The following is a 22,086-nucleotide window of genomic DNA, read 5'->3' as shown; positions in this document are numbered from 1 at the left end:
TAGGTGGAACTAAACCATACCTGAACACTATTTAACAACATTTTGTTCATACTATATGAGATTTTTTTTTTTATTTTGCTACAAATGTATCTGAAGAAAAGTAAGATTTTTTTCAGGAGTTTTTTTTATTGATTTGTCACATATTCAAAAACGAACCCCTGCTCAGTCCTGTGTGTGCGTAACCCTTAATTAAACACTGCCCTCTCTGTAGGTCGTGTGTTACGGACATGTGTGAGTGTCCAATCCACAAAAACTGCTTCTGTGAGTCCTTCATCGCCTATAGTCGGGCCTGTGAAAGGGAGGGCGTACCGGTGGTTTGGAACCCTGACTCTGTTTGTATGGGTAGGTGACCTTTGTAACCTTTGTGTTGCACAAACTTTTCTGAGTTCTTACCACTTCTCATCTCTTTCTGCCTCCACCTTCCATCAGCTACCCAATGTAAACATGATGCTGTGTACGACACCTGCGGCCCCGGCTGCACCAAAACCTGTGACAACTGGAACGAGATTGGCCCGTGTCAAAAGCCTTGCGTGGCCGGCTGCCACTGCCCGGCCAACCTGGTGCTTTTCCAAGGACGCTGCATCAAACCCACAGCTTGTCCGGGACGGTGACCCTTGTGATCTGGGTGGGTCGGGGCTAGGTTAGGTAGGGAAATCTCTGAAACTCAAATAAGGGGTACAAACTTACCGTGAGAAGTTTGGGAAGATGCTGAAGATCTGTAGTTGGCAGATTCAGTGCAGAAAGGTACTCAGGGACCGTAACGTTCCAATGGAATCAGGAACTTGAGTATCAGAACAAACAATGGTGGCAGACTGAAGAAGAACTTTGGGGATTTGAGGTTGATTAATCATCCTCTTCTTAAGTCCTGGACTATGTGTGTCGTAATATTCTACATTCTGTCACAATGCTATTTCCAACAGCATGATGTTTGTTAGAGTCTCACAGAAGAACTGAACTCCCAAAAGGAAATTAGTAGCCCAATGTGGAGCTTCTACATGTGATGCACCAGAGGAATATTCAGAGGGACACAGGAAACCCTAAGGAGGCAATCCAGGCCAGAGGACTCACGTCAGAGCTCGTACAGTGATCACATTTCTCTTGAAAATGATCTAAAATGGGAAAACTTGGCATCTGCCTTTGGAACACTTAGATTCAAAGTGAAGAAACTCTTGGATGGAACATATCAAACCTTGAGATCCCTCAACCTATCACTCATATTGTAAGCTAGCCAGATTTATATGAAAGACAGCTTTTATATTAATATTGTTCTAATAATTATTATTATTATTATTATTTGTTGTTGAAGTTGTTAATTTATATATCAACCAATTGACATGTTGTAGCAAGAGCCAGAATCATAAGTACAAATGATTTAAAGGGAAACACAAAAGCTATTTATGTATTTGTTGTGTACTTTGTGTGTTACTGTTTGAAGAAAAATGCCCAAATGTGACTCAGTTGTACCATCGCAGGGATAAAGTACTGTATTGTGTTGTGCTTCATGTAAAAGGTTATTGTGGTAAGTTCAAAATGGAAAGTGTTCCCCAGGACAAATGTAAGTATCTAAGACCAGCAGTAGGATCTTTTAATATTTATCAAGTGCTGTCTTACGTCTTTAAAGTTGTTGAAGGATGTTACAATGCAAACAAAAACAAAGCTGCAACATAAAAGTGTCCCAGAAACAAATATATGTTGATTTTTACTCAGCAGCCAAGTTTGATGAAATATGTTAATTTGGTGGCATAATCAAGGAAAGGAACCTAGATGAAAAGGCTGGAAGTCGGAAAGTAAAATAAATGAAAGTTTTTGGAAATAAATATTGGCTCTTTCTTTTCCAAATCCTAATCACTAACCAGAGGCTTTATTATAAACTCATCTCTAGTTGGAGAGAAGATAGTGGGAAACTGTAGGAACTGGTGTACTTAGAAAAAAAACACCAGTTTTTGGACTTGAACATCACTGAATAATGGTTCCCAACCTTTTTTGGATCATGACCCCATTTTCATATCGCAAATTTTCAGTGACCCTGAAGACTTGTTTTTTCTTCTATAATTAGTTTTTTCATCATGTTTGTGACACTGTGTTTCAAATACAGAGTAGCCAGGAATAGTGAACAAAATTACTAGACACAGGTTTTTATTTATATATTTACATTTGATAAAGTGAAAGTATAAAATAGTTGTTTAAGATTGTGTGGTGTGTTTTAATTTGAAAAATAATTACGTTTTTTTTTTTTTTTTTAGAATTCTCTCTCTCTCTTCCCCACCCCTTCCATTTTCTTACCCTGACTCCCTCTTCCCTGTTCCCTTCCCCTCCCTAAGGTGTAACACTGCCCTCTCTTTTTATCTCCCTATAATAAAGTGTTTCTTACCCCTCCTTAGGGAGGGCTGGTGATGGTCACAGTTATGCAATAAAATAAATTCATTTATTTTATTGCAATAAGAAAACATGCATTGCTGTCGTAAAAAGATTACACTTTATGTCGTGTTGACCTTCGACAGCATGTGCAGACAAGGCAAAAAATAAATAAATACGTTTAAAAAATAAGATTTTTTTTTTTTAAATTTCAACAATTATAATTTTTGTTAATCAACTACTAGACATTTCATGTGACTCCCTAAGTTCCAGACGACCCCACAAGGGGTCTTAAGAGTTAAAATTATTCCAGCACTGATGCGTTTCTGGCCGGATGGTGCCTGAACAAAGTCAAGTTTATGTATTGGCGGTTTTTAGATTTTTAGTACTTGGTTTATGCTGCTATCCATGGTTCTGATAAAAAAAAAATCCCTTGACCCTGGTTTGAGTGGAGGAAATACAGATAGTTCATGGTGAAAATCCCTTGTTTTGGGGAAGATTTCTAAAGCAGAACTAAGTAACTTGCGCTAAGCGCTGCCCCTAAAGGTCCCTTTTGGTTGTGTCACTGTTGTAAAAACTCCCCACCCCACAGCTACATGCGCACCTTTGCTCTCCCAAGACGGTAGCAACCGATCACTGAAAAATCCTAATACAACAGTGACACTAAGGGTGCTTTCACACATATAGCCCCATGTGACCATGTGAACAGGATGAGGAAGAACGACTAGTAAAATAAATGAATGATGTGGGAGTAATACGGAAGGGAGTGTGGAATTGTGTGTGATATGTTTGTTTGTGTGTTGACAAAGCGGCTCTGAAAATGGATGGATGGATATTTGTGTGTGTGCTGCCTGATGGAGCGCTGGGTTGTGAGTGTGTGCGCATGCCAGTTGCCGCGACGAAAGTCAGTGTGATTGCTGTGTATTGCTGCTGAGCTGTCACTGCATGGAGTTGCTCCAATCCTCAGACAAAGGTCTGAATTGAGGTCTTTTTTTTGCTGGCTCTGCCATGATATAAGTATGAGAAAAGTGAATTTGTAGACAACCGTGTGCATAATCTAGAATTAGTTTGTATTGGGCTGTCGTAAAGCAGTACGTCTTGCCACCAGGTCGGAGGCAGGGAAGTTGCTAGTGCAGTTTTCTGGCCAGAGACAGCATGGAGAAATGAAAGACCCCAAATCACCCCATAATCACTTGTATTACCCTCACAGGGACTATGAGAAGTATTTATTAAGGTTAAAAAGTTAGTGCATTTGATAAAAGTCGGTGTTACCAACCTCTACTACCGATTGGTCCCCCAATAATTCCCTAAAAATTGACATGATATCCATAAAGTGAGAGAAAGCTTTTCTATTCTCCAATGAAAAGCATCGTAAGACATTTACAATAAGGTAAGATGACTTGTTTCTTATTTTTTTCCAAAACATGAAACAATAAACATGTTTAAAATATATTTGCAGATATTTATTATACCTCAGATTTGTACAAACCGATTTCACACACCGCTAAAATCAAAAAGAGGACACAAACGAAGCACCAGAATACAACATAAAACAACACAGCAATGTTTCAGGAGATTTGCTAGGTTTAAAAGAAATACTATGATGACAAGTTCACCCTTCACTCTCATCAGATACTTGGATTCCCACATAAAAACAGACACTTTAACCAATACTTATTGTCAGATATGTGATTAAATAGTATTGTAATGGTGTTACTGAACGGTATACACAACAATGTCAAACAAGGTAGGAATATGTTGGCTTGGACAAAAAAGAAATGTCATAAAATGTTGTTTTTAGATGAAAAAACTTTGGATCAGTTCCTGGAAATATTCAATAGCTCAACTATTTCCAAAAAAACATGGTTTTAAATGAAAATTAGGTACAGATTAGTGTTTAATGTGTTCATTTTTATGCACACAATTAGAAATAATGGTAAAAATGTTGATATTTTGGATAATGTTGGAGACTTTTCCATTGTACTGACTTAAGTTTACATTCTGCACAGGTCGCTAATCCACAGAGCTGACACACATACTTACATTCCCTCTGTGGGAGGACACTAACCATGGCAATTTGTTACACATCCTATTCACGCACACACACACACACACAGTTCTACCACTTTAACCAATCTATTATTTCAATCTAAAACATTGTACATGTATTTTTTCGTCGACTTTCATCATTACTATGGACTTCAAAGTTAATGCAATAAGTGGATCAAGCAGAAAATTCACAGCAAAAGTTCAATTCTGCCCGCGATGAGGGGAGGGTCATACTGTTCATTCTTTGGCATTGTCAGAAAAAAAACATTAACAACACACCTTTTTTTCTTCTTCCCTAGATGGAAAAGCAGTGTCAAAGAAAATACTGTGCTATAATAGAGATAATATAAGTAAGATCTACATAGAAAAATAATGTCTTTCAAATATACTGCGTCTAAATAAAGCATCACAATGAATCCCTTTGAGACATGCTTGGTTTTTACTAAAACTCTGCATATTTTGGTTCGCGCATCAGCAAGTTTGATATGTGAAAAAAAAGTTAGGTTATCCAATGTTTTTCTTTATTCAAAATAAGTGAGTAAAGAAAATAGGTGAGCAGATTGATCATTCGGCTATTTTGGGATAATAGTTTCTGGGTTACATTTTATTCCTTATGTGACGTGTACAGACGTAAGGTGAGGAGCAAATATAGCAGTGGTTACATGGGCCACATGTAATCCGGTTAAACACTGAACTGGTTTTATATCATGTAAATGTGTGTTTCTGATGTATAACTCACGTTTGGAGAAAACTGTCATTGTGAACATGTCACAAACTGACGATGCCACAGTGCAAAGGATTAAAATAATTATCTACTGTCTGGATATTAACGAGGCTTATAGATTTATCATCAATCTGATCAAATAATTTCAGCGCTGATCTAAACTAGACAATCTGATCCCTCAATCAGAAAGAATTTAGTAAAAAATAACACCTAAAAATGTCCACGCATCTAATGTTTTTCACTCTGCCTCCACAGATGTCTTTCAGCGCTGAACAAACATAAAGACACTCACTAAATCTGTTGCTTAAAATTTCAGATACCACAGCACATCTTCAAAGAAAACGCCTGGTCGAATCCACGTCTCTCAAGTAAGTAGTTGTATTTTTACTTTTTTATCTATTTGGTGTATACAAGCAATACATACCAGACATGAATGAGGATTTGCCTTTGTTTTTTAGGTCTCTTCTGCCCTCTAGTGGAGGAAATAAAATGGGCTCAAAGCTTTATGTTGTACACATTAACATTTCTGTAGTGATTCCTGTGGATGAGAACTAGCTAATTAAGTATTTATTTACCTATAACACCAATAAGTTCCGTGTTTATCATTTCTTTCAATGCATTCCTGTAATTTTGTTTAATTTTTTTTATTAATTGGCCTTTGTATAAAATGTCAGCGCTCCAGCTTTGATTAGATATGAACAACGTAAGCCATATTTGTTCTATTAACTCAGTATTTGCAAAAAACATCCACTTGGGAGTGAGGTAGAAACCAAAGCTCAGGATAATAACTGTGTGGCTTATATAATCTACATTTCTGTAGTTCAGCTTCATCTGATAAGTGATAAGAAAAATAAGGGAGGGATATAAAACCTGCATTTTTTTCTCTCAATCATTGACCTAAAAACGATATTATGAGTGGATAAAACTAGCTACTTTGACTACAGAAAATAAGTCTGCGTACACTAATATATAAACTAGCACAACTCTCAAGTTTTCAATTTACAAAATGCAATATACTTCAAATGACAAATAACCTTAGTAGGATCAGGCTGGCCAGATCAAACACAAGCGTGATTTTTTTTTTTTTTTGATTCATTGCTGGAGTCAGTCATTACTGCCGAGGAACCAGTGAGCCAGGCAGATATGGAGGTGTAGGGAAACGACACTGACCCAAAGCGCTCAGTCGTCATCGCTGTCGCTGCCAGACTCACTCAGCTGGAGGTCGTTTCCTGCGAGTGAGAGAAATTTATGAGTTTGTAAGACTTTGAAGTTGATGCTGAGATACTTACGGAGCGTGTTTATGAGCTGGTTGTTGCCCTGAGGACGGTCGACCCCACCGTTGGCTGCCGTCTGGCGACTGGGCGACGTCTGGCTGAGCGTTCGGGGCGCGTCGTGCTCGCCATCACTGCTGTCGTTTCCACTTCCTGAAGCGCTGGCTGAGTCTGACGAGCTGCTGCTGCCGCTGCTGCTCATCTGCTCGATCATCTCCACCTCTGCTCGCAGCTCTGACGACGAACGCAGATAACACGTTACGTTTTCACTTAAAACACACCCAAAGCTTCCTCAATTCAATTTTTTGGATGGTGACCCCCATTTTGAAATCAAGAATTTCTGGCGACCCCAAAGACATTTTATTCTAGAATTACTTTTTGATCACGTTTTGTTTTACTCTATTGGGTCAATGACACCTAAATATTCTGTCCAACTGCATTTATTTTAGTTAAAAAAAGGTTTAAATGCATCAAAGATACCAAATATGTAGTAACTTAGTATATACAGTATATAATATTTTACTTATTTTCTACTTGCTAAATTACTTCTGTAATTCTTTCCGCTATTCAAAGAGTCAAAATATCACGTGGTGCGACTGTTTGACCATGACTGCTGCTTTAAAAGAATCTTTAAAATGACTCTAAATCTATTCAAATGTATTTTCTTCCCTATTTTAGTCATACTATTGTCCTATCTAAGATTACAAAGTATTTCTATTTTTATAGATGATTCCCTTTTTGTGAAATGTCATTGACCAACTGTGCCATCTCAAATATTTCTTAATTGCATTTTTTTATTATTATTATTATTATTATTATTGTTTAAATCAGTGGTTATCAAACAGTTTTTAGTGTTCCCAACTTTGAACGAAGGTGAACTTTAAAGCCCCACCCGCGCCCAGTGCCCCCCCAAATAATTATGACAAATAACACATTTTCAATTTTATTGAACTAACAGGGAACTGAAACTATATTAAACTAATCACCTGCATAAAAAACAAATGTAAAAGTGCAGTAGTAAAAAATACAGGAAATAATAAAACCAATCTGTGCCAAAAAGCTTAAAAAAACAAAAAAGGAAATTAAATGAAATTTAAGTAAATTATTGAGAGTTTGTTTATTTTTACCTTCCACGTCACATGTCGACACAAATCAATTTTTTTTCCTGGTTGCATATTAAATGCAGTCTGATAATTTAATGCTCCTTTAATCTCTGCTACATTTTTAGGCTTTTCATCATTACTTTCTTTGTGTGTTGGCGTGTTTGTTCAATGATAATGATATTTATTGTCGATGAAGAAAGGTTTTTAAGAAGATTGGCATGAAATTGCAAATGTCCTACTGTTTGTCGAGCCCCACCTGTCATCTCCGTTCACCACCAGAGGGCGCGCCACACGCTTTGAGAAGCACTGGTTTAGATATTGCTCTATTATCGTGTGCTCTTATTTTGACAGAACTTCCTGTTCTCCGAGGCTAAACCTATAATCACCTCTTTTGATGTCATCGAGCTGAGGCTCTGGAGAGGGGTTGTCCTTCGATGGGGAGGGGGAGGTTTTCACACCAGTCCCAGGTTTGGTTGGAGCTCTGAACTGAGAGCCTGGTTGGTTGGACCGAACCGACTGCTGCTCAATCCGAGCCTGGATCTTACTGCTGCCCTCGGCCCTGAAAAACAAACAGGAAACCAAGCTTTAATGAGGATTCTTTAAGGGTCAATTTCCCCAAAACTAGGCTTATTTCTCCTATTCTCATGTTTTGGTTTTCTCTAAGAACTCTGGTTCCCCCAGAGTCCAAAATAACGAATGGTTTGACCAGAGTTTTTCAACCTTGGGGACACCTGGAATTCAAATAAGGTCATTTGAAATGATAATAATAATTTTTTTAAAAAACTGTATATCTAAAATGTTTTAATTATTATTCTTTCTCAAATTATGACACCGCACACAATCTTAAACAACTGTATTCAATACTTTCACCTTCTCAAATATAAAATAAATCCAGTATAAAAATGTCTTTGGGCGGGGTCGCCAAAAATATGTGACATAAAAATGGGGTCACGACGAGAGGTCGACCTGATATATGGACTTTTTTCAAGATCGGCCATCAGCCAATTTTTTAAAACTTTTTTATTTAGCACATCAGAGTAGCCATTAATGGAAAAAAGAAAGAACATAAAAACATCCATTCAGATGTATGAATATACAACAAAAATAATAGCATGTGCATGGGCGAGGTAGAAGCCAAGAGGCTTACAAATAAAAAGCCGATATTATTTACTACCACATGGTAGTGTGTTTTATTCTGTGGTGATCGGTTTGTCTTTGATACTTGAAGTAAAGATGCTTGAAGCAGCAATTTGCCCTGAAACCTTTTTAGTTTACTGTTTGATTGTATATTTTAAAAACATTTTGTGATCTTAATTACGAGATACTTTAAGTTAAGAAAGAAACTTGAAATAGTTCAAACTACTACTTCCCCGGCCTGTACTTTTTGTTTTACTTGCTTGTGTACAGGTATACTGTATTTAAAGTTCAATGAATGTTAAGAGTTCTAATGGTGTATTTCATTTAATTTCTGACATATACATTTATATCAAATGAGTGTTTCAATTGTCTTTCATAATCAATGTGCTTTAAAAAAAAAAAAGGATATGGGCCTCAAATATTGGCTTTAGAATTTTTATTTTTATTTTTAAATCGGTATCTGTATCGGCCTTTGAAAATCCCATATCGGTCGATCTCTAGTCACGACCCAAAGAAAGGTTGAGAACCAGTGAGTTGGACTGTAGTAGCATGTAGGTTATGACTTATTAGCGCTCTCTAAATAGATGTGTGTCTGTGATTTTTAATTTCCTTTTGTTGTTGAAAAAAAAACACAAGGTAAGATTATTCTTTATAGCTACTCTACCTCAGTTTAAAAGTATTTCTATTAACTTTTAGCATCTAGAATAAACACTATTTTCCTTCATTATGATGACAAACTATATTTTAAATAGAATAAATGTCTGTTTTACTGACAACTTACCTGGTTTTCTTCACCTGGATGCTGCTGCTCAGCTTCTCCAGTACAAATTCTCCCGTGTCATGGTTAATAATAAGAACACAGTCCTTCTGGTATGGCCGCTTGTTTCCTTTAAAAACCGTCATTGGAGGTGTCGAGCCCTGAATGAACAAGAGTTTTATTTTAATTAAAAATCATCATAGTGCCATGAAATCCCTGCCTTGTTTTTCAGTGATTTCATCACAGAATAAAGAAAATGTGACTTACTGGAATGTGAGGCAATGTTATTGTAACTTCGTCTCCTTTTCCAACTTGAAGCTCTCCCTCACAGTTTGTGTCAATAGAAGCTGGTTTGAAATCATCTGAAAGCAACACACAATAGTTTTGATTTGATTTCATCCTTATTAATATCAAACTTGTATTTATTTATTTCAAGTAAACACAAAATGGAAATATATTCTGTGCAAGTCAAGTCTGTATCTGGCTCCTGAAACAAGATACAAAAAAAAAAACATTAATGCCCAAAATGGAGTGGAATGATGAAGTAAAACTTATTTGAACCCACCCCAGTGTCAAAAAAGGACATTTTAGGAAAAAGGAAGAAAATGGCTTACAAATAATAAATAACAGTTAAAAAATAAATAAAAAATACCACAAACTTTAAAAGAAATAAACAACAAAAACAGAACCCATCATGGGATACAATTAAAAACATGTACACAAGTCAACAAAGACCTGATTCATAATCCTTGTAACAATACAATTCCAAATATAACAAAAAGAGTGACAAATGCACTTTCTGTTTTAATGAATCTAAAACTATTTTACATTTGTTTTACCACTGCCCATATATGTTATTAATCTGGAATGCGGTTAAGGATTATGTAAACAATCAAAACATAACAAAAAAGGTTGTAATAATTCCAAAAATATGTTATTTTTTATCTTTGAAAACAAAAATAAATCAATATCTTTCATCATTAATGTCATAATATGAATGGCAAAATTCCATATTCATAAATCAAAATTCTCAAAATCCCTTCCAAATGTTCATCTTTTGTTAATCAAGTTTATTATTATATCAACACTATAGTTTTTTTGGTTTTTTTTAAAAAAAAAACAAAAAAGGTAAAATAACTCTGAATACTGTGATGCCTGTCTTTGATTTATTCTTTACTACTGATGTTTTCCCTGACTTGTTGTTTTCTCCCTTTGTGTTGTTTTACTGATGTGTAAACTACTGCAATTTATCAATAAAAATGAAATAAAATTTTAAAAATGAGAGAGAGAGAGAGAGAGCGAGAGAGAGAGAGAGAGAGAGAGAGAGAGAGAGAGAGAGAGAGAGAGAGAGACACACACACACACACACACACACACCTAATTTAACTCAGTTATTATGTCCATGGAAGCTCACTAATCCTCTCTCAGCAGGTGAAAACTAAAATACTGACAGAAACTATTCCAAAAAATAAAGTTTTTGGTTTGTTTTTGTTTTTTTACCCACTCACATCTGATGGTGTGAAACGATGACTTTGGCCTCTTCTCAAAGCTCTCCCCGAGCTTCAAAACATGCTCTTCTTTGTCCAGCAGCGGGTTGGTGCTCCCGTTCATGGCGGTTCCTCTACTTCCAAACAGCCTGGGCTCACATTAATATTCCCACAAGAGGAGTGATGGTGTTTGACCTCAACGTTAGACCCAAAACTTTAAAATAAACACCTTTTGTGTTAGTTAGCTCTTCTATGCTAATCTTTAGCAAAACAACGCTGTCGTCATTCGGAAACGCCTCTTCCGGTCTAGTCTGACGTCAGAAAGGAGGTAATAAAATAAATGACAAATGTAATTTAAAACAATGTAAACCAGAAAATACATAGCAAAACAGTATCGTCAAAGGAAAAAAATCAAAATTTGCCTAAAAGTTGAATCACAAAAATAAAACCCAGAAACCCGACGAAGAAAAAGGAACTTCCAAAATCCGGAAGTATTAAACTAATGCACAACGTGGAAACTACTGGCAGAGGTGTACACGATGTTTTTATTTACATTAGAATTAGTCTCTCAGCCAGTTTGTTTTTAATATTAGTGCGTTTTGAAATAGAAACACATAAAAGCACAAAAACTAAAACCCAGAAACCCGGCGAAGAAAAGGAACTTCCAAAATTTGTTGACGAGATTGGCCGGAAGTATTAAACTGATGCACAACGTAGACACTACTGACAGAGAAGTACAGGTTTTTTGTTTTTTACATTAGAATTCTCTTTACACTAGAATTTGCTTTACATTAGATGTTTCTAAACCAATTTGTTTTTAATATATGCGCGTTTTGAAACAAAGTATAAACACGTAAAAGTATCACATTTGACTTTTTGACGCGGCGGAATGGCTTTGTTAGCTTCTGAGAACAACAAAGATGTGGAATTATCTGACCCAGACCAAACCAAAGCCAACAGAGGCACACATCCAAACTGTGAGCTCCAGAACTCCTGCAGTGACCATGCTGTAGTGTCAGCCTTCAAACAGATGAAGTTAGAGAGAGAAGCGCAGAAAAACTGGGATTTGTTTTACAAGAGAAACACCACCAACTTCTTTAAGGACAGACACTGGACCACCAGGGAGTTTGAAGAGCTCCACGCCTGCAGAAAGGTAACAATTAGTAGTAGTTGCTCACAGTAGCATTTGTTTAACTGTGAATGAATAATGTTGCTTTGTTTTTCTTTTACTGTTGTATGTCAAAGCACTTTGTAAACTCTTGTTTTCAGAATTCCTTTATTAATCCCAGGGGGAAATTGCTTTTGTTACAGCCACAGAAAAAAAAACCCAAATAAAAGAATGAAACGTTTAACAAAGACGAAAGAAAGAATAAATAAGTGTATAATTAAGTTTAAGTGCTATATAAATAAAGTCATTATTATATTACAATAAAATATTACAGTGGTCTCAAAGTATTATTATGTTTTATTATGACAGAAAAATAGAAATAAAATTGATTAAGAAATATGGCTTCAGATTCACTTTCCATTAGTGATTCGACTGCAGATTTGCTCTAAAACATTCAGTGCAGTAATTTGACAAACACATCATATTTTGAAATGCAATTTTTTCACTTTTAATACAATATCGATATTTCAGCCTTGAGTATTGGCCAATAACGACACAACATCAGTACGAGTCATACGTACATTTATTTATTATTTTTTAGTGTGGAATATTAGAAAAGTATTGAGCAAGTGATATCACTCAGACAACAGTCGCCATTAATTATTAACAAATGGGTTACATAAATCATAACCCTAAACATAAGCATATTCTACAATTAAATAAATTAAAATGTAAAAATAATTTAGAAAAGCCTGAAAAATAACCTAAATAAAAATAATATATATTATATCAGATATTAGAAATGCAGGCCAGTATAGACTGATACTCTTTTTTTTGCTTACATCAAACCTATATATCAATATCGGCTCTGGACACTCATAATAAATGTAGCTGGACTGTGCAATAATGCTGTGGTGTTATGTCAATAAAGTGTATTGTATGTATTTCCTAAAGATATTCCTGTCTTTAATGATCCAATCCAATGTTTTTGGTCTTTGTTTTTTCTCCAGTCAGAAAAGGAGCAGCTGGTGCTACTGGAGGCTGGCTGTGGTGTGGGAAACTGCTTATTTCCTCTGCTGGAGAACGATCTCAACATTTTTGTCTACGCCTGTGACTTCTCACCGCGAGCTGTTGAATTTGTTAAAGTAAGATGTCTTTTGTATTTCCTGCTAACTTATTTTGATTGCATTATTTGCACATTTTCTGAAAACAACATTTATGTTTGAAAATCAGTCTGATTACTAAAATTACTAAAGCTTTACACGTTTACATTTTTTGTTACCAACTTGCTAACAAAAATATATGAAAATACCTTCATTTTTTTTCCAGTTGTTTTGAAAGAGGCTAAAAAGATATCCCTTTGGTAACACTTACACATTTTAAACCATGATTCATGATTGTAATCAAACTTTTTTTTATGATCTTTTTGTTGACAGCAAAATCCAGTGTACTGTGCAGAACGCTGCTGTGCCTTCCAGTGTGACCTAACTACAGACGATCTGAGGGATAACGTGCCCGAGAGCAGTGTGGACGTCGTCACTCTCATCTTTGTCCTGTCTGCCATCCATCCTGACAAGATGAAGCAGGTTTTAGAAAACATCAGCAAGGTGAGAGAGAACTGGAAACATTCATTTACATTGTCATATAATTAAAATCTGGATAGCTTGATCAGAGAACTGCTAACATTTATCCGGTCGTGGCTTCCTGTTTTATTTGCTGCCTGTGTTTGCGTTTGGTTCTGAAGGTGCTGAAGCCTGGAGGCATCATCCTGTTCAGAGACTATGGCCTGCATGACCACGCCATGCTTCGATTTAAACCAGGAAACAAACTCGGGAACAACTTCTACGTCCGCCAAGATGGAACTAGGTCCTATTTTTTCTCTAAAGGTCAGAAAGTTTGTAAAATAGATCACAATGTTTAGGTTGATGGTAAATTATCTCCACGTTTTTTTAATTTTTTTGCCTCTTTTTAGAGTTTTTGGCAGAGCTATTTGAAGAGACGGGTTTCCAGTCAGTCATCAATGAGTACGTTCTCAGAGAGACGGTCAATAAGAAGGAAGGCTTGTCTGTTCCCAGAGTTTTTCTTCAGAGTAAATTCACTAAACTTGGACACTCCCAGAGCTCCTGATGTTGTCTGGCTTCCATCAATAAAACATCTTTTCTGTATTGTACAAACCTGCCCTCAGAAAGGTTCTCCCTGACACCAATCCAGTGATTAGGTTTCTAGAGGTGAGCTAATTCTGATGCGCTCCATGGAGATGAACTTCTTCTGTGCTTATTTATCACTGCCTGTGTAAGTTTAACAACATTTAAAGAGCTTTAGTATTCAGTAAAGTGTCAAATACTAGAAATAATCGTACATTCTTATGTGCAATATGTTATTTTATTATTAAACTATTCAATAAAACACATCACGATCCTGTTTGTTTACTAAATACTGCCCAAAATGCCCTCTAATGCAATATATGAACCTTTTAGTTATTATAGGCAGCCAGTTTTGACAAAAAATAAATTAAAATGAAGATTGAAATAAATAAGCCAAATCATGCAAGGATTTTAATGGCATGTGATTTAAGGCACTGTATTATCTTGTTGCATTTACAGTCAATTTAAGTTGGAAAAAACCTCTTTATTTTATTTTATTTTTTACATTTCACTCTCGCATATCTGTTGCTTGTTGGTTTTATATGCTGTGAGTGTGATTGTGTAAAGATTGGCAGCTGCTGTTTTGAAATCACGGCTCCAGACAGTATTATTATATTCCTGGGAAACGATCCACAACATACAAATTATCAGTGTTTGTGTAAATCATTATACAGACAATCTTTTCATGAAGACACAAAGTCTAATAAACACAAATAATCAAGTGATAAAGCCCGATGTCGGATTAGAGAGCAACCTTGTGATTTTTTTTTAACTGAAGAGAAGAGCGATCAACCTGTAAGAGACTCACTGTCTCAAAGCAGATCAGGGTTTAATTGTTACGTTTTAACAAACAGGACATTCATTTAGTTTGTCAGTAATAGTGAGCAGAGGTGGCAAAAGTACTTGCTTTCACTACTTAAGTAAAAGTATACACACGTGAATAAAAAACGACTGGTAAAAGTAAACGTATTTATAGTTGCTTCCTTACTTGGGTAAAAAGTAAAAGTGCATGCTACTAAATGTATTTAAGTGAAAAAGTAAAACAAATGTTTTGATTCGATAAAACAGGTGTTTTAAACCAGCAAATTCCATACATTTTTTTTTTTTTAATAACTTGTAGAATACTGGTACATGGAAAAGTTAAATCTGTTACCTTTGAACATCTGGAGAATTTAGCACTCATAATAAATACAATATGTAGATAAAATGTCTAGAAAAAAAGTGCAAATGCTCAATAAAACCCAGAGCAGCTTTTAGTTTAACATTTCTTAGAATTTGTAGAAATTAAATCTGTTGCCTTTTACGAACACCTGGAGAATTTAGCACTCAATATTGATAACATTTGTAAATAAAATGTTTTAACAAAAAACTGCAAATGTTCAATTAAACCTAAAGCAGCTTTGAATTTCAAAGTTCAGATACTTTGTTACTGTACTTAAGTAGTTATTTCTGCTATCTGTATTTTAATTGAATATTTATGTTTTTTGGCAACTTTTTACTTTGTCGCCTTACTTTTTTAAACAAATATCTGTACTTTCTACTCCTTATTATCTGAAAATGAGCTTGTTACTTTTAAGACCTTCAAAGATGACGCCACAACGTAAAAAGACGCAAGATTGTGGTAGTTTTTAGCTTTTATCTGTTAGACAGGTCCCATTTTCAACTTTTTAAAAATGTTAAAACTCAAAGCTGCTTTAGGTTTAATTGAACATTTGCATTTTTTTTCTTAAAACATTTTATTTACAAATGTTATTTATAATAAGTATTCGTAGTTTGTTACTTGTCACCTCTGATAGTGAGTTAAGTAAAGAACAGCACAATCCTATTTGTTATCCTGTCGTTAGGAAGCAGATGAGAAGTGAGTGTGAGGAGGACACAGAGGTCAGGAACTCCACCTTCATGTCATGGTCTGTCTTTGTATCACACAAAGCATCCGTACACTGTGTTTATGTGTAATGCTATTGTGTAACATCCTGCTGAGATCTAAAAATAATGATCAATTACAATTAAGGCATAATTGTAATTTTAAATGTAATTTCAAAAATCTGTTGCTGTCATAATCGTAATGAAATTGTAATTGAGTTCTAATAATTGACTTTGTAATTGTAATTGCCTGGAAAATTCTGTAAAAATTGTCAAATATGATCTAACTGGGGAACCATGTTACAGTTCTACACACATGTAGTTAACAATTATTAAGGTTTCCCACATTTTGCCATTAAAAAAGCATAAATCAAGGGTTATACTGACACAAAAAAGGCTCAAATGCTCACAGAAATGCTTTCTACAGAAAAATCGAGCAGTTTGTGAGAATTACAAGGCTTTAGGCTACAATTGAGTTAAATTTTATGCTTTTAGGACAAAAGATGAGGCCAGGAGGACGAGAGAAAGACCATGGATTTTAAGCAGTGGCGTGATGACTCTCATATAACGTGGCATAACGTGGATGGCTGTTCATCATAGGAATGGGATCCACACAAGGTTCCTGCTGCTAAACAGAAGGTTTTCCTTGCCGCCATGATGAATTCATGTTGGGTGTGGGATACATATGTATGTGTATATATGTATATATGCATATGTGTGTATCCATAAAATGAAGAGTCCGTCCTTAAGACTGCTCTACTGTAAAGTGTCTTGAGATACCATTGGTTATGATTTGGTGCTATACAAATAAAAGATTGATTGATTGATTGATTAGTGCTGTTACCATGGTGACTAGGTAACTGACAGCCCTGATGATGCAATCCAACTTCCTGTGTGATTTACATGTTCTCCCAATGCCTTTTTTTAATCAAACTTTTATCTTCCAGCCCATTATTTAACCTTTCACCTATGACTTAAATCCACCTTTCTGTGTGATTTACATGTTCTCCCAGTGCTTTTCTCCCCTTATTGGAACCGATTTCAACTTTTTTCAACTTTTTCAACCCATAGCCATAGTTAGACAAGAGTTAAAATTCTTGAGCAAGTTAAAACTTTAACATATGCCATATCTTTCCTGGATTGTTTTTTGTCTTTTATTGATTATGTTTACAGTTTTAAGTCCATGACTTATTTTTAAAAAGTAATTCAAAATTTAAAAATTTTTTCAGCTTCACTTTATTTAACTTCATGTCAACTTTAACTCTTCAAATGATGCTTCTTCAAACAGTTGCAGATTATGTTTGGTTTATTTTTTCTAAACTTTCATTGAAATTCATCCATGCTTTTTGCTATTCAACTTTTTTTTTTACTTCTTTTATCTTTTAATTTTGTAACTTTTTTCATCTTTTCAAACCTCAGTTTATCTTGATCTTCTGAATTTTCCTTTAAATCCCCTAAAATGTTTTTCCTCTCTGCCAGCTTTCAAACATGTTTCAACATATTTCGTTGTTTTTCTAACTTATTTTAACATTATTCAACCTGATGCTAATGCTAGGCTAATGCTAACGCTAACCTAATGCAGCTGCAAGCACATGCATCCTCACTTGCATTTTCTTCAGGAAATGCAAATATTCTTGTTGTCATTAAATTGTCTAAAATCATTGTTTCAAAAGTCTTACATTTTAACACATAATAAGTATGATTTTATGATTGTAATTAGTCTCACGTTTCAAAATAAATGGTGACATTAGTTTTTTCTAAATAAAGAAAATTGCCTGTCCAACAAAGATTTTTGTTAATGGCTTCTGTTAATGGTTTTTATTTTTTGTATTTTTGTTGTTTTATAGATTTCTGGTTATTTTTGTGGTCATCTTGTGTTTTTGGAGTGATTTTGATTATTTTAGTCTGTTTTTTCTTTTTCTTTTTTGTGAATTTTACTGTAATTTTGTGTGCTTTTGTGTGTTTACTTTGGGGGCCGCCTTGTGCACGTCTGCACTCGAAAAAAAATGACCCTAACCCATATGTAATTGATGTGGCTTTTTTTCCCCCTTCAATTATGTTTACAGTGAAGACGATCTTAAATTTAATTCTAAATGGCAGTAAAGTCTAAAAAAGTCTTAAATTTAATTTGACTAAAGCTGTAGGAACCATGTAATAGGAACCAAAGAACGTTTCTGGGCGTCGATGAGAAATGACACGACTAAGAACATATGGATTAGTTGATTGTTTTCTGATCATTTCATTTTTTTGTAGTTTCACAAATGTCCTTTGATCATTTTTAAAACAAAAAAAAAGAATTTACTCAGTAACATTTGGGTGTAGAAATGTAACTATTAAGTACAAGTAAAATTACTGATTTAGAAATATACTTTAAAAAAAAGTACAAGTGCCCTGTAATAAAAGCAACTCAGTTACAGTAACATGAGTACTTGTAATCCGTTACTTTAACCTCTGGTCATCAGTTAACTGTGGAGACACAGAAGATGCTGATGTGATGGTAATTCTGCAGTTATTCTTAGAAAGAGGTGAAATTAGGTCAGTGTGCAGTAGATGTTGAACTGTGACTCACTCGTCTTTACACAAACATAAGGGACATTTTGAGATCTTCTTAATGCATGCTATTGCTGAGGCTCAGTGCATTAATGCATCTCATCACCACTTTTTGCTGAACAGGCTGCACAACATATTCCATAAGGATTATCTTCGTCCTTTGAACAGGTGACATCAGATAATAAAACACAAAATATTGCACAATTTATCTATATATATGTGTATATATATATATATATATATATATATATATACATATGTAAACTTGTCTCATCCATGACAGCAAGTAATGCATTACTTAGTTATAAGAAAATGTGTAGCTTTTGTTCTTCACCTCAAACATATACATATACATCACTGCCTGCTTATGTAAAGGGCACTGTTGACTTTGGTTCTTTTCATGAATAAAATACAGAATCTCAATAAATCGAAAGGTTTTGGTTCTTTATCTAAACATAATTCCCTCATTACTTTGTGCTTCAGCATGTACTGGTGTGTGTGAGCTGCTCCTTTAGTCTCCGTCCTCGAGGGAACGACGAGGCATGAAGGGAAGTTGGTTATGTAAACTCTGTAAAGCCACTTGCTTTTGCTGTCAAAAAAATAAGACATGTCCTTCTTGGATGCCTATATTTATTAACTTAAATATGCATTTGGATTTTATATTACAGCACATTAAAAAGTCTTTTTGGGTATCCACATGACTTGAGTATGTATTTAATTAGAGTTTCTATGATGCAGTGTGGTTAATCTGAGTGATTTGGAACAAATGGTATAAAAAAAGTAGGTATTCTTCCTCCCACGAAAAACATAATGTTACTTTTTATTTGCTGTATTGAAATTCCTAGTGAAGATGAAATGGAACCTCTATCTCACCACAGATGAGATTCCAGCAGGCGTTGAGCTTTGTTGAAGTATGACAGACTGAAAAGTAGGTTTTCATACATACTTACATAATTTTCTATTTACATGATGAAGGATCCAAAGATACAGTTGCATGTGTGCGTCTTAAAGGACCCAAAACCAAGCAAATAACAAAGTTGTTGTTTTAACTGGTTTAGTTATTTTTCTTACTAGATATCATGAATATGTATTGTTCATTTTATAATGAATAAATAAATAATTTGAGGGTACAAAAGGAAATGAAATGAAATAAGATATTTTTTATAATTAATGAATGATTTTCTTTCACATATACAGATTTTTGTCTGAGCTGTATTTTTATTTTATTATTTTACATATTGTCTAATCGCTTCTTGTTGCCTTGTAGAACAAAGCAAAGCTTATAAAGCCTGTACAATTTAGCTTTTCATTTTCATTTTTTAAAGACTTAAAGCAGTGGTTCACCAAACTTTTTTGGGTCATGACCCCATTTTGAAATCACATATTTTTGACTTCCTCAGGTACTTTTTTTTTTCTTTCTAAAATTAATTATTGATCATGCATGTACGGAAGAGAATTAGGGCCACATGTGAATTTTTTTTTGGAGTTCTGATTTTAAATTCAGAATTCTGAGATAAAATTCAGAAATATGAGATTAAATCTCAGAATTCTGTGATGAAAGTCAGAATTCTGAGAATGAAGTCAGAATTCTTACCTTAAAGTCAGAACTCCAAAAAAAAAATTCACATGTGGCCCTAATCCTCTTCCATATGTATGTTATAATGTGTTACGAATAACTAGGATTAGTGCACAAAATGATGAGATGTGTCAACTTAAATATTTTTATATAGATTTTTTTTCAAACTAAACTTATTATTGGGAAAGTTAAAGTATAGGATACTGTTTGAGATAATGTGTGGTGTTTCAATTTGAAAAAGACAAATAATTTAAAAAAAAAATGTAATTGAATCAGTGATTTTTTGTTGTTGTAAATTACTAGTACTAGACTTTTCAGGTAACCCCAAGGTTGGAAAAACGCTGCCTTAAGGTGATTAAAATTCAGGCTAAACGCTAATCCAATATTAAGAGGTCAAAGAGCTTTAGCCTATGTCTGTATACAATAAAATGTTGCACAACAGTAAAGGTTTCCCCCCATTCTTTACATAAACATGTAGATATATAACCATTTTATTTCTGGTTTCAGACCTCAGATGTTTGTCTCAATGATTCATCAAATGTCTAAGTGTGAAATTCAGTGAAGAGCTCTTTGTTGCCTTTACTGGGAAATAACAAGACGTTAGATTTGCCCTGAAAAAATGTGGCGGAGAAACTATTTTTGTCGTGACGAGGGCAGAAATGTGTGTCTCTGCACTCTGTGTGTTATACATGAACTTAACAACCTGACCTCTTTACGAGCAGTTCACTGAAAGATTGTCGCCTATATCAGGAAACACCAAACGTCCAAATCATTTGATAACCACACAAAAACTCCCAGTCCCCAAAACAACTAAGAACAATCATTTCTATCAAAATGACAAACATTAGAGAGCAGAATGGAGAATGAAGGAAGATGATCTGCTATGGCAAAGTGAAAATGTCAGTGAAAAGCATGAATCTATGTGTATATTACCAAATAATTCAGTTTTAGAAACCTCAGTCCCACCAAATACACAGAGCTAATGGTTTTCCCATGCTTCTATCACCTATTGACAGTCTCTTAATTTTTCCCAAATCATTTTTCCTCAAATCATTCCCCAAAATGTCCCTAAATTAGATGAAAATTAGTCAGAAATCTAAATCTAAAGTGAATTAGTTACATGTGGATGTGCAAACTAAGGCACCAAAAATGTAAAACCTGCATATAATCTACAGCGCACTTAAGATCAAACTGGTGCGTATTTGGCCCCTGAACTAAAGTGAGTTTGAAACCCCTGCAATACAGGAATTAGGGCGGTTTACGCTTTTATGTAGGGGTTGTGTATTGCCTGGCATCTGGAGATACAGTTTGTATCCCGATACGTAGCACAATACGATACATCCCAATATTAATGTATAAGGCGATTATTGAAATTTTTTATTTATTTATTTTTTAATATATGACTTAAGAAACAACTAATTTGTAAATGTGTACACCTTAATGAGAACATTATGTAGCTTTTAAACCAACTTTGACTTTAATGCAACATGACTTTAGTGCAACTTAACTGATGTATATGCCTAGAACAACAAATAAATGCAGAAAGTTAGTACTTTCTTTTTAGATTTTATTGAAAAAACACAAGGTTTCATCGCACTTCTTTGTGCAGTTACAATGTCTCCTGCAGTGGAAAAGACTTTCCTGGTTAAATAAAAGTAAAAATAAATTAATTAATTAATAAATAAAAATAAAAAATCAATATGGATGAAATTTGAATCTACTTTCATGCATAAATTATGAGAACCTAAGTAAAACAATGAAATAAATCCTGTGTGTTTTTACTTCTCTTAAGGCATATACCGTTAAAAGAATGCAATTGAATTATTTTTTATAAACAAAAATGTCCATTTAGTTGGACACCATGCATTTTAGTTTTGTAACAAAGAAACATACAAATGACAGGAAATTAAAGCACTGTGTGAAAATGATGAAGGGAAATTTTTTTAATGCTGCTATTTTAAT

The 22,086-nt window shown here is 34.6% G+C and overlaps 3 protein-coding genes across 3 annotated transcripts in view; 2 read left to right on the top strand and 1 right to left on the bottom strand.

Moving 5' to 3' along the window:
- Positions 1–2,190, top strand: part of bmper (BMP binding endothelial regulator) — a 37,550-nt gene extending 35,360 nt beyond the window's left edge. The window contains exons 15-16 of the mRNA XM_028470705.1: positions 212–342; positions 430–2,190. Coding sequence (XP_028326506.1) covers positions 212–342; positions 430–611 — 313 coding nt within the window. The 3' untranslated portion in view covers positions 612–2,190. The remainder of the gene's footprint in view (positions 1–211; positions 343–429) is intronic.
- A 3,326-nt stretch (positions 2,191–5,516) lies between these two features.
- Positions 5,517–11,210, bottom strand: eaf1 (ELL associated factor 1). The gene is made up of 6 exons (XM_028470415.1): positions 10,905–11,210; positions 9,664–9,758; positions 9,421–9,557; positions 7,889–8,061; positions 6,418–6,633; positions 5,517–6,357 (listed from the first exon to the last, which is right to left on the bottom strand). Exons 1-6 carry the CDS (start codon positions 11,005–11,007, stop codon positions 6,308–6,310), a joined length of 774 nt encoding a protein of 257 aa, XP_028326216.1. The 5' UTR covers positions 11,008–11,210; the 3' UTR covers positions 5,517–6,307.
- Positions 11,211–11,271: 61 nt separating this feature from the next.
- On the top strand, positions 11,272–14,409 carry mettl6 (methyltransferase 6, methylcytidine). Its single transcript, XM_028470414.1, has 5 exons — positions 11,272–12,036; positions 13,002–13,136; positions 13,428–13,598; positions 13,736–13,877; positions 13,964–14,409. Exons 1-5 carry the CDS (start codon positions 11,773–11,775, stop codon positions 14,116–14,118), a joined length of 867 nt encoding a protein of 288 aa, XP_028326215.1. The 5' UTR covers positions 11,272–11,772; the 3' UTR covers positions 14,119–14,409.
- The last annotated feature ends 7,677 nt before the right edge of the window (positions 14,410–22,086 follow it).

This window comes from Gouania willdenowi, chromosome 16, assembly GCF_900634775.1.
Source record: "Gouania willdenowi chromosome 16, fGouWil2.1, whole genome shotgun sequence".
In the NCBI taxonomy this organism is placed as follows: Eukaryota; Metazoa; Chordata; class Actinopteri; order Blenniiformes; family Gobiesocidae; genus Gouania; species Gouania willdenowi.
The sequence above is the reverse complement of the archived record's forward strand: the minus strand, read 5'-3'. Positions and strand labels throughout refer to the sequence as shown.